Raw genomic sequence first — 13,306 nt, 5'->3', positions numbered from 1 at the left:
TCTTCCTCCGATGCGCAGAAGGCGCATTAATGCCTCGTGCGCCGCGTCCGCTGCGAAGGGGCGAGCCGTTTCCGCGCGTCTCGCGTCGTACGCTCGCAGAAACTGATCGATCGTACGCGCCGCACGGCCATTGCGTAAAAAGGACCCATGACGCTCGGTTAGTGCACGCTGAGGACCGGCCACGTAGTTTATCCCAAGTCCTCCTGTGATATTTAGATTGTGCCAATATAGAGGTAAGACGAATGTTTTTCTACTTATTCGCGCCAGCCGTGGCGGTGGCGTAGAACCTGTTCCGCGTTCGGTGGAAAGTTTACGGAAAATCAGGTCGCCATCCAACGATCCTACGTATAACGTATTCCAACACTCGTAACCGAGAAAAATCGCGTGTCTCCTTGGCGATTGATCGATCTCGCGTGAAATTCCGATTCTCGTGACGAGTACGTTGGAGTTTTCCGAGCTTTTTCCGAGGTTTTCGCCATTTTGTCTCCGCGTGAGATGATGAGGTCGGCCATATTATAATACGCGTACCGGATCGCGTTCACGGGCCCGGTTTGTGACTCGACGATGCGGCAAAGTTTTACGCGCGGAGGATGCGAGAAATTGCGAACGAGACGAGAGAAGTGACGGTATGAGAGGTTATTGTACTTTAAACGGGTTATCGTTTAATAAAAATGATTTGATGAGTGCGCAGCACTCGCAGCTGGTCCTTGCTGCAACACGCTTTCCAGCAGCGTGATAATTGTCAATTGCGAGTACGCGCGTTTGCAACTCGGTGATTTATCGTTTCCCTTATGTTGTAGGCCTACGATGTTACACGTACGTACGATGCGATTTAAATTAGCGCGCGAAGATGCAATACGCATTCGTAAATGTCGAGAAATTCAATCGAGTGTTAACGTGAGACGCTTTTGCAAATTACCGGTCTTTCCTCGTTGATTTCGTTCATTTATCACAAGGATCAAATAGTTGAGATTTCCATTACGTAACTGTTAACGTAACTGTTAACGTAACTGTTATCGTCATGAAATATTTGTTATAATTTATAATGTCGTGTTATCCTCGATTCGTCTCTATTGCGTACGCCGTACGTATTGCGTCGTCTTGTATACGGTGCGTTATCGTTGCGCTTTTTGCCAAATCACCGGTAACTAAAAATAGAATGGTGATTGAGGTCGCATATGAGAGATTCGGCAAAGCGTCGGCCATGTTAACGACATAACGTGGAATGAGAAGCGGGGGAATGTCCGCCATGATAATTCGACCTGAAATTTCCCTGAAATGATATTGACTTAATCGTTTCGTGACGAGATCTTTTCAGATTTCAGACCTGACAGTAACAATTATTTAGCAATGATGAAGCTGTTTTCTTCAAATATTCACGATTTCTTAGTTTGGCTATTTTGAGAAGCATCGAAACGTTCCTGCAGCTAATAAATCCATTACTAATTAGTAATTACGAAAAGGATTGCATCTTCGTTCGCGGTTCTCGAGTCGCGTTACGTTTCAACTTCATTTATATTCTTTATTTATATGCAATAAAATAAATAATACAAATAGCGCGAAATCATAGCGCGATGGAATGAAGCTTACTGTTGGCAGCATAGGTAATTGTGAACAACAAACGTTGTGAAATAATGTACGATCGAAGCTTTTTATACATGTAATGAGTTGTTGAAATATTAATGTACTTTGATCTCACAGAAACAAAATCTATTCTTTTTAGAAATATATATGAAACTTGAGATGCATTAAATCATGATGTTACGGCCTATTGCTGTAATTACTTTCAATTCAGTCATAAGTATCTGATGTTTATTACTGGAACTAACACGCAGTTAATTTTTATGTGTTATTGGCGCGATTTTTCACTCAAGTCTTTACAATTACGTGATAGTTAATAAATTTTCCGTCTCTCTGGAAATAATGGACACGTAATTGGTTACGGGCGCTGTTTTCCGTTACACGTAACGTATCGTTGCGATATGCAAAATTCTATAATATTATAATTGAACACGGTCGTGAATAATTGTAACGGTAACGTTTCGTTGAGGAAATTTCAAAAATTCGAATTTTGACTCGATCAAAACGGTTGATGAACGCGTTTCGTCTCGCAGTTTCGTTAGCGCGTCGCAGTGAAGAATCGCAGAGCGTTGCGCGTGCGCTCCGTTTTCCCGATTTTCTTTCTCGTTCCGGGACGCGTCGGCGTCGCATTGCCGCTTGCGCCGACTGGCGGCTGTACGCAGCGGTACCGAAAGGCGTTGCGCTACGCCATTCTCGGAAAGGGCAGCGCGAGAAACGCACGTTGAGCCTGCACGCTGTTCTTCACTTTTCACCGACTCGATTGCTGTGATATTAGATTGTTTTATATCCTCCTTACTGGGTGAGTGAATTGAACGTACTCGATCGCGCGCGTGTTAATACGCGAATAAAGGTACGACGCTCTCGGATTCGTGCGGAGATGGCGAGTGTTCCCGGTTCGTCGTGGTGCGGGAAAAGTTGCGCTTCGTGTCGGCGTATTCACGCGGCGAAATAAGTACGAATTTCCCGCGTGATGTGGCGGCAGTTTGCGATTTTCATGCTATTTTGTCCAGACGTGACGCATGAGCGCGGGGAATTCGGTCAGTGTTGGGAGCGCGTGCGCGCGGGAGATCGATCGTGGTCGTGGGTTTTTCTGCGAGAGCTTTCCACCCGTCGCCATTTTGTCCGGGCGCGACCTCGCGAACCGCCATGTTGCGAGATCCACGTCTTGCTCTTGCGTTCTCGCGCGGTCTCCAGGGATGTCGTAGGGGCGAGAGGTACCTTGCATCTCTGCGTGAAAATTTTTCCTTCTCTCAACGTCGTCCGACGTTTGAGATCTCAATCCCGTTCGCCGGCGAGTCGCGCGTACACAATCGGTATGCAATCGGAAAAAATTATCAGTCTATCAACAATTTGTTTTCGTATTGTGCACACGCGTTGTCACTCGGCACTGACTGACGTAACGCGCTCTCCCGCGCGAGATAACAATATAAATAGATTACGCAATCGTGTATAGACCGAGAAACTTCTCTCTCTCTCTTGCGATGATTAGAGTCTCGTAACGCTTTGCGACTGCGTATTGCGTTTTATTCCCTTTTGTTGCGAGATTACGTCCAGTTTCCCCAGCATTCCCCACTTGTCAGCTATGAGACGCATGATCGGTTTTCCGTTTTTATTGCGCGCTATAATGTAAATTGCGCTGACGTAAATCGGGTTAAACCTGCCCGAGCTTTATTGCGTTTCACACACAGTAACGTGATTATACACGTGTCAAAATGCAAAGAGCAATTACGAAGCGATGATTGGTTCAATTGTTAGTGTTTATCATATTTTCTTGCATCACATTCGTACATCTAATTGATCTAATTTGACAAATTGCTTCATAATGTTATTTATTAGAAACATAAAAATTTGGATCTACCGTTTATTATTCTGGAAAGTAAATTTCCTGAATCCGGAGAACATTTTATAACATTTCACGATGATGGATATTAATAGTAGCCGCTCCTGAGTCCCAGGGGCCTTTGCGGTTATTGCGCAAGCTGTGTGCGCAGCCCGGATACCGCAGCTGCGCATGCGCGGTGCTTGCGCGTCCTCCTGCATCATCCCCACCAGGTAGTCCATTCCCGTTACGAGACACGCACAAAGGAAGAAGCCAGAAGAACGATTTGGTCGACGCGCTTGCATTGCACACGGCCATTTTGGAAGCTTCGGCGCTTCGTTGCGGAGCTTTCATCGTCCTCCCGCGAAAGCTGTGTGCGAAAGGGAGAGAGGGGAAGAGAAAAAGCCGCGAGATTGTTTTACCGGAACGAAACGTTTGAAACGTGTACTCTCGCGGGTACGCGGGTCGTCTGGCTCGATGTGCGCGTGTGTAATAATACGCCGCGGGAGGATGAGATAGCGTCGGGTCAGTTAGTTTACTTGGTCGATTAATCGGCAATCGGTAGAAACTGCAAGAGAGACGGGACTGGGAGAGGAAACCTGAAAACGGGCGTTAACGGGCTTTACATTTGTACGTAACAATTGTTTAGCTGCTTATTGCCACCTTTACCCGTTTCTTGATCTGTGCAGGAACGAGGAAGTCACAAGTACCATGGAGGACGACCAGCAGTTTTGCCTCAGGTGGAACAACCATCAAAGCACACTCATACAAAATTTCGATACGCTCCTCGAAAGCGGTACGCTGGTCGACTGTACACTTGCGGCGGAGGGGAAGTATCTCAAGGCCCACAAAGTAGTCCTCTCCGCGTGCAGTCCATACTTCGAGGTAAGTGACATTCGTGCATTCGACTCTGCTACTAATCATTTATTTGTCAACTTTAACAACATTTTGCTTGCATTTTTGTGATGAATTATTTATTAACTGTAACTGTTCAATCATATATATATATATAGTCTACAGTCGTTTAAATTGGGATATTGATAGAGATGACTATTAATTGTCACGCCTATTGCTTTGTCACTAATGAACTTGTTGTTAATATTGAAATTTCAACATCTATGTAGGACAGTATTTGGTGCATATCGAATTATAATTTTGCGCTAGGAAGCTTTGGAAGGCTGCTTCTTTGTCCCGTTCACTTGGTAGGGTTAGATCAATATGAAATACATTGGTAGGGAATGAGATGGATTGTTGAGAAGTACGAAGAGAGGGGCGGGAGAGGGAGAGGAACTTAAGTTGAAACAAGATGGCCGTGCTTGTTGAACATTGCCTGGGTTCGAGTGTATGAGGTATAGTAGGATAGAGTGGGGAGCATAAGCCCGAAGCCCCCTCCTAGGTCCTCTTGATCAATACAGGGAAAGCAAGATGGCTGATTTCCAGGGCACTTGCCCTGGGATTTTACCCTGATGTGGGTGGGGATGCAGATAGGTTGCAACAGTAATTGAACAATACTGAATGATGAAAATTATTGATGCATTCATATTTTGTGTTGTACAAAGAGATAGTTTACGTTCAAGTATCGAGCAGTATAAAAGCAATAAAATTATAAAAGGATTAGAAATTTATTCCAAATATATGATATCATACGATGCATATTTTCTTTTCATAGTAACTGAAGCAGTCTTTAAATTGAAAACTTTTTGAAATGGTACTACAATTTTTGGAAATTATTATATGTATATATATACATATAATAAATATGTGTGTAGTTGTAAACAATGTTATATTATCATCTTCTTGTATACATGGATTGCGGACATTTGAATTATTAAAAACTTTGAGGAGAATTCTAAAGATTATTTTCAGATTGGGTCAGTTAAAAAGTTTGGTTCGATTTTTGTGTTAAATTTTATAATACTTAATTGTATTCAGTAGAAATAAATTATTCATCCAAGCAATCACCTCGTTGTTTATAATTAGACATTATCAATATTATTGTCTTTACAATTATCACATGTATGATATCTTGATATTGAAAATTGAACTGAACTTTTTGATGGATCCAATAGTGTAGATTGCTTGAGAAAAAATATACGTATATACTTTTATGTTACAGGGCCTCCTCAGCGAACACTACGACAAGCACCCAGTCTTCATACTCAAGGATGTTAAATTCAAAGAACTTAAAGCAATGATGGATTATATGTATAGGGGAGAAGTAAATATTTCTCAAGACCAATTGGCAGCACTACTCAAAGCCGCTGAGTCTCTTCAAATTAAGGGCCTTTCGGATAGTAAAACGGGTGGCAGTAGTAAGACGGAATCCAGGCCACAAAAAATTATCTCGGTACCACCGTTACAGCCGCCAGTATCATCGTTAGACATTCCACATGCGTCTTCCGGTCTGACGATAGAAAAGAACAAAGTTCCTAGGCAGGGTATGACGCAAAGTTCTGTAGGGGATTTGCCAGAAGACACAGCTAGTCCCCAAATGCCGAAAAGGATTTCTTCGAGGTGAATATCTTGAGAATAAATTTGTTTTATTATACTTGTTGTAACTTGTACGTAACTTGTACGTAACTTGTACGTAACTTGTACGTAACTTGCCTTTTCATCAATCATATTGTTAACGATCATTGATTTCTTCGATTATACAGGGAAGGTTCTCAAAGTCCAACTACGAGAAAAAGAAAGAGGTTTCGAAGAGGAAGTTTGGGCGAGGATAACACATTAGAGAACCAAGACACTTCGAATTCCAGTGACATGCCTCAACAAATGAACGTACCAGCGCTCGGAATCGCTCCTGTGGCAGATGAGAAAACACACGCAGACGCTAGTGATTCTCTCGGCAGGTCAGCGCTAATGACGCAGCTGACGAAACCTGCGGAAGAGATGTTGCAGGTAAGGTTGGCACTTGGCGGTCTTGATTTGCCAACGTCTAATAGAGGCTGAAAGCTGAAAGCGCGCAGTTTCTTTCGCTTCGTTGGTAAAGAAAAATTCGTGCTTTATCCTACTGCGTTGATGTTACTCTTCATTTATCATTGCAGTGTGGAAACAGCGCGAGACAATTGTTTTCTTCATTTCTGTGAATTATTTATCGTGCATTACGCGAGTCCGAGTTCTTTGATAAATAGTGTTTTGATTTATTAAATTGTCTCGAGTGAAATTTATTCAATTTGTCTTTGTTGTTCCGTAGCTGCCACTCGAAAAACCCGAGCCAAACGATAATCTCATCGAGCCAAAGTCTGAATACCTAGAGGAACCTGAGGAGGCCGTCGAAGACCTGACGTTAGACGATGATATAAACGATCTTAGTGAGATGGAGCAGGACAACAACCGAGCTGGACCGTCCCACGACCCCGCCCAACATCCAGGTAAGTTGACAATTACGTTTATCACGTTACAATTTTTCGTTTTGTCGTAGCGGGATGCAGGATTTATTTCTGTCATTTGACGATTTCTGAGATTTGACGCGTGAACTGTAGCAACGCGCATCAATGAACAACATCTCGCGCATAAGAATATGCAGAGTACAATAGCGAATAATTGAATGAATTTCTTGGAAAATTATACATGCTCTGAAAGAGAGTGTCTCAACGACAGTGGCGAATCTTCGATCCAAAATATTCAAAAATATTCATTTGGATCGAAGCAGAGCTGGACGTCTGTACGATTGGACAGTGATTCTTGAACGGAAATCGTGCGATATTGCCGGATCGTGGTTCTAAATACAGCTATCATAGACAGGGAACGATAATTGTGCGTTAAACGAATGACTAAGTTATTGGTGTCGCGAAGTTGATTTCGTTGTTTTGTTTCTTATCTGTTAAAACGGGACGTGTAACAATTGGCCGACACTAGCTTAGGTTTCCTCGTTGCAGGTGGGGGGGCGGGAGCGCGGTCTCGGTCGAGAGGGAATTTGGGTAGTGGTGGTGACAGTGACGGTGATGGTCGTGATCGTGATGGTCGTGATGGTAGCGGTAGCGGTAGCGGTGGCGCCCTATGGGCTTCCCATTTCCTCGAATGTAAAAAATTGCCAAACATGAGGCGGCCGCGCCCGGACGTTGACGTAGGCGCGTTGCTTAAATCATTGGCGAACAAGCAGGGCAGAAAGTATAGCTTAGACTCGGTTAAAATGTCTCTGGAGGCGATATTGCAACAGGGAGTTAGCACCACTCAGGCGTCCGAGATGTATGGCATTAATCGCTCAACACTGCAGTTCTATTTGAAAAAGTTGAACGTCGTCAGAAGGAGATGGAGACAACAACCCACTAGTAGTACTCCGGTCCAGCCTAGGCAGACTTAGTGTGTGCGTGCGTGTAAATGCACGCGAGTATTATAAGCTGTCTCGTGCACAGTTTTTCTACGTTAAATTCCATCAGCCATCGCGTCAGTAGTAACCATCACTCGATAGTTATAGTTATAGTTTTGTTTGCGAGCGAGATTGAATTATTCCTAAGAATTTTGGTTGCTGCTCAGATCGAACATACTTTGTAAAACACTTTTGTCTGCACGTTGTCAGGAGAACATTTGGTTTTAATTTGCACTTTGACGTTAGATTCTCTCTCTCTCAAATCGAAACTTTCCGACAAGAATCACTTTCGACTCGTATCTATTCACAACGTAATTCGATGATGTACACGTACGCGAATCGAGGTAGTTGGAAACTATCAGTATTATTTGTCTGTTCCTTAAATGTTACGTGTTAACTATTTAAGCTAGATTGTTCGAAATCCATGTGACTCTTGTCACGTGCGACGTGCGTATGAACGACGACGAGTGTACGCGCCAACATGAATCGCAGGATGAACGTATTCTCGCGTACTTTGCCAAGTATTACTCGCTGTAACTGATACACGTGACTATTATGAAGAAAATTAGGGGTGTATTGTATAATATATGAATGTATTTAAGCACTCCCATTGTATAAGGGACTCTCGTGCAATTTTCTGATTGTAAAATCCTGCGTTCCGCCTGCATTACGTATGTAATTCCTTGTTCGGTCTTACTATATTTTTGTTCCCCTTCAAAAGAGTTTACGAATAAAGCACCCTTTATTCCTAAAACGTGACATTTTTATTGACGGGCGAATTGCTTGAGATGATTGTTAATTTAGAATTTTAATCTTAGTGTTTGCGGTTTCTCGTGTAACTGTATGCTTAGTTGCGATGTCACGTCACATAAAGAAAAGGTGTTGAACGTTTGTATGAAGACTTATCGATGGACGGTTACCCTTTAGCAGGTCTTGGTGCGTGGCACGTCACTGGTGATCGAAGTAACGCAGGAGGCGTCGTGGGTTCGGTGGCGGGAGCTCCCGGAACGACGGACGAAGTCTTTCTAGCAGCTCAGGAAGCCGCACAACAGGCTCATCGCGACTCACAAGGTAGGCTCGTTCTCGCCAATTTCCATCTGTCTCCGACCCCCGTAACAATAGGCACTCGTAATTAGCTGGAGCGCTTCGAGCGTTTGTCGCGTATAATTATGTAAATGTAGATTTCAAACAAATTTACGACCAAATACCATGGGAATACGTACGAATGGGCCTGAGAATGCGGAAAATTTTCATACAATGATACGTATCTTGTCGATCTGGTGCATCAACAATGGCCCATTCACGGGCGAGTATGCTAAAAAAATTTCGGCGTGACGTGTACGACGGATAAAACGCACATGTGAGCATGATTACAAAATACGTGCCTATTGCGCAGGCGGGCGGGGCTTATTTTTTCTTTCGCTGTCGATAACGTGGTTCAACCTAGATTCCGGTGCGTTCAAGTGTAGCACGGTCTCTGAGCTTTTTATTTTCTATCAGGGCATGTAGAGCTTTTCGTTGAATTCTTAAGTTTCTTGCGTATCTCTTTCTATCTTTCCTTTTTTAACGTAGCGCCGCGACGCGACGCGTGACTGACTTGAGATGAAAAGTCGCGTACACAGCTCTCATAATATTGATTGAATCGAGTTTTTATGATCGGTGGTTTGGTCATATATATATATGTATATGTATGTGCCGTCAATTCGTCCTCGTCAGTCTCGTAATATGCGCGACGCTACGACCTCTCTCTCCTCCGAAAGGAGTACGGCAGCGCAGAGGAGACAGCCCGCGACCACCAACACAGGATGTGCAAGGAGACTTAATGATCTCTTGTGCTTATTTTTCACCGTGAACGAGCACGAATGAGAATCATAGCCAGCCGAATCTTGTTCCGTGATAACAGTTATACGAGAGAAACTTTATAGTAATCGACGATAGATAATAGTAACAACCTCCTCCGATCGCGAAATGTAAATGTGCCTACAGCGCAAAATAATAGACTTAATGAGATAACAACGAAACAATATTGAGAGAAAAGAAAATTATATTATTAAACGTTAGACTATTAATTATCGTTTTTTTCTTAGGTATTGCCATCTTTTTTTCACGAGATGTAACGTGATTGAGTTTTATCGAGTTCTATCGAGTTCTATCGAGTTCTATCGATTGAAATCGCGGATTTGCAGTTCGCATGCACTGTTGATAATAAAAGATGAATTTGCGCGTTTGCAATAGCTTAAAATATGTAGGTTAAATTGAAATAGTAAACAGATAAATCTCTCTCGATGTTTCTTTATCTTGTCGAAATTTTCCGCTTTGCTCTTTTCATATGTACGAATGTCGATGTGCCTGAGCAATGTTTACGATTGATACAGTGACAAGAACTTTGATAATAGTTGGTCGTGAAAAGATAACGGTAATATCGTATCATTATCGTTTTATGGTTACGTGTTTTATGTAAAATTGGTTTTTTATTTTGGAGAAGTTTTACAAACTTCCAACTCTCGCTAGATATTTGATTATGCACAACTACGGCAACGGCGTTTTGTTGTTGCTATGGGAAATTAAAGGTAGGGGCAATGTGAGAATTTCTCGATAGAAAAGTAGGATAACTCCAATTAGTGCATAGAGACGACCGTCGCGTCTCGCTGTTGCTTCAATTGACATTCTTCTATACGCGTTCTCCGAGAAATTCGATACTGCACGACAAGCGATTTTACTAAATTTTGCACGTTTCATCAGCAGTATCAGTAATCTACCAATGATTTTACACCGATTCTCGACGCGACAACTCGAAGGGGTCGTTCTTTCATCTAATACAGTATTGGAAACAGTCTATAAGTGCTGCTGTGCATCCTCCAAACTGTTTTTTTTTTGTTTTTTTTTTCTCCCGGTTACTGCAATTAAACGATATTTTGGATGCGATAAATTTTTGTTAATCCAGAGAAGACGAACATACTCCTTTCAGCAAAATCGAAGGTATGGTCATCGATCCAACTTCTTTGCCATCCACAATTTATATTTTGTTTTCAGTTTATCATTGGGATACGAATTATTTGGAATTATACAGTCATTATGATCACGAAATAATTCCGAAATGCACCTGTTCCTTGTAATTAGTGCGGTCAAAGTCGGTCGGAACATTCGATCGAAAGATCAGATTGTTATAACGCAGAGTTATATGAACATAACACTACTCCATCAGATATAGCTGTTGAAGATAGTAAAGTCATCCGTCCGATTTGTCGATTTTGATCCACCAGGATCTCTCGCGCATAGAGACATTGACTTTTTATCGTTATTTTATCATGTATATTGTCTACTCTTGATTGATATAACGATAGGCGACAGACATAACGATTCATCGTGATCGAATACAATAAAATAAAGATAGTTTCCGATTCGCACGGTTTTTCAAGAAGGTTTTAATGGGAAAGAGACCGCGTAAGACAACCGCGAATTTATTACTGCCGGCCGTGTCGGTTTTAGCGATGCCAAGATGGACAATCAGCTGCAGGCTCTGTCATGTTACTTGCATCTGCCGGCGACAGCTGCACAACGAATAGCAGATGCAACCGTGAATACCGGATCGACCCAGATGGTTCAGCGGAAATCAGCTGTCTCCGCGATCCGTGAAGCTAGGCGTCTATTCCATCAGATGGAAATAATATTTAGCTATATACATGAATATAACAAAAAACATTTCGTGTTGTTCTCAATGAAAAAGTTCTTTGAAAACCGACCGTAGCTTCTTGAGATTATAAGAGAGTAAAATTCGCGTGATCATATGGATTGTATTAACGATCTGTTCAATTTCGCAATTCTTGGTGATTCATTACGTAAAAATGAACGTTATGAAAAAAAGTGATGATCGGTGAAGAAGGTACATCGAGAGAGATAGACGCGGAGTAAGGGCAATTAATCTTTATTATTTAGTCTTAAAAGTTAGAGCTTAGACAGGAGGAGGCTTTATTTTTAATGCGTAAACGCGTACGTTTGTTTCTTTTTCGTTAGTACGTTTTAGGCTGTACATGATCACCTTGTAACGAGGTGATCCAACGTGGGAGGCAAGGTAATTACGGAGAGAGAGGAGCGACCTCTCTGTCAATGCTAGCGTGATCGAATCGCGGGGAAAAACTCTCGATCTCATCAAGTTAGTAATCATAGCGGTTCCTAACTTGATTTTCAAGTCCTTCTGCATTATCTTCACATTACCAGGTGTGTTTTAAATTCGAAAACTTTTATTTGCCACTCCTATTATTATATTCGGCGGGATTCGGCGTGGCAGATGAAAATGTGTGTTTCGCCTTTACATTTCTTTTCACGTACATATCAATTCGCGCGCGCGTTGAAAGAAGGAAACGTCGGACAAATGCTCGCATTGATAGCAAAGGTCGTTTTTTTTCACCGTCAGAGACTTGTTGCCTTGAATCTAGTTTTCTAACGAAACGTTCGAAGGAAAAGAAGAAGAGAGGCCGGATTTCAAGTCGGTTCTTCAAGTCGCTTCTTTTCGGGTCATCGCGATTATTTTATAATCCCGGTTTCTTTTTTTTCTTCTTTTTTTTTTCCTGGACTTTCGTTTCCCCAATACGCACGTATCCTTGCATTTTGTTTCGGATCTCTCAATCTCAAACGTTCTCTCATATATATTTTTTGGTTGTTATCGCTTCGTATGTCTTCATGCGCATAACTTAAGTCTCCCTCAGGATTTCTTCCGTACGTTCGTGACGACGTCGTGTTCGCGGTCTTAGGGCCGGAGTTGCGCCACGTTGTTTGCAGCGCGTAGTCCTTTTCTTCTCGTGATTTTCTGTCGTGGAAACGCAGTACGTTCCCGGCGACAGTACGGCGAAGGTAAACACTACGCGCACGCTTGCCCGAAAGAACATTGCTGAATGTGAATATTTTTTGCTCCTTTCCGTCACGTGACACACTATTTGCAACACATCTTCAGCTATTTCTTTCGGCATCATGCAAAAGACCATGCGTTTGCCTCCGCCAATCCGGGACCGAAAGTCACTCAGAATCTCAAAGATAATGAGAACAGGCAAAGATCAGCCCATTGTAGCCGTGACGTGTTTTTTTTGTTGATAAGAAAAGAGACTGACGAATAGAGTCGATTCGAGTGACGGAATCCCGTGTCTCACGCGAGAATGAGGCGATTTCAAGTAGCACGATACATTCCGTGTTTGATCGCGATCCAAAATGCGCCGGATGCGTTTGACATACGGCCAGCTATGCGCGCGAATTCTCTGAATAGAACTCTCTTCGCTCTATATACGCCGAGGTCGTTCGGGAATATCTCTCGCATCTTTCTCTCTTTTCTCCCCTTTCCTTCTTATGTGTACGATGAAGAAGCGCAGGGAGATCACGTTATATGCGACTTTTTCGTCTCATCTTTCCTTGCTATGAACCTCCACATAAATACCTATCTCATATCTTCTTTCATACGTGCGCTTCTCGCATTTTTCGATAGCTGGCTGTAAGTCACGGAACTGGTGCTACAATCACTTCTGTTCCTCGCTCAAAGAGACGCAACGATCACGCGAGCGAGATTGTCCTCGTCTGTTGAAACGAAGGATTCAGAAGATCTGATC

The 13,306-nt window shown here is 42.7% G+C and overlaps 1 protein-coding gene across 9 annotated transcripts in view; it reads left to right on the top strand.

Moving 5' to 3' along the window:
* The first annotated feature begins 94 nt into the window (after positions 1-94).
* LOC105283023 (longitudinals lacking protein) overlaps positions 95-13,306 on the top strand; it is a 103,767-nt gene continuing 90,555 nt past the window's right edge. For 4 of the 9 annotated variants that reach the window (XR_003407439.1, XM_026974988.1, XM_011345429.3 and 1 more), the window contains exons 1-6: positions 2,229-2,380; positions 4,090-4,285; positions 5,517-5,914; positions 6,058-6,301; positions 6,597-6,774; positions 8,640-8,783. Coding sequence is in view for 8 of the 9 variants with exons in the window: in XM_026974988.1 (XP_026830789.1) it covers positions 4,112-4,285; positions 5,517-5,914; positions 6,058-6,301; positions 6,597-6,774; positions 8,640-8,783 (1,138 nt within the window). In the remaining variant the exon portion in view is untranslated. Of the gene's footprint in view, positions 234-2,227; positions 2,381-3,561; positions 4,031-4,089; positions 4,286-5,516; positions 5,915-6,057; positions 6,302-6,596; positions 6,775-8,639; positions 8,784-13,306 lie in introns of those variants that run through there. The other 5 variants (XM_026974981.1, XM_026974986.1, XM_026974982.1 and 2 more) reach the window with 4 other exon arrangements.

The sequence above is a fragment of the Ooceraea biroi genome, chromosome 14, assembly GCF_003672135.1.
Source record: "Ooceraea biroi isolate clonal line C1 chromosome 14, Obir_v5.4, whole genome shotgun sequence".
Lineage (NCBI taxonomy): Eukaryota > Metazoa > Arthropoda > Insecta > Hymenoptera > Formicidae > Ooceraea > Ooceraea biroi.
This window is presented reverse-complemented; position numbering and strand designations above follow the sequence as displayed.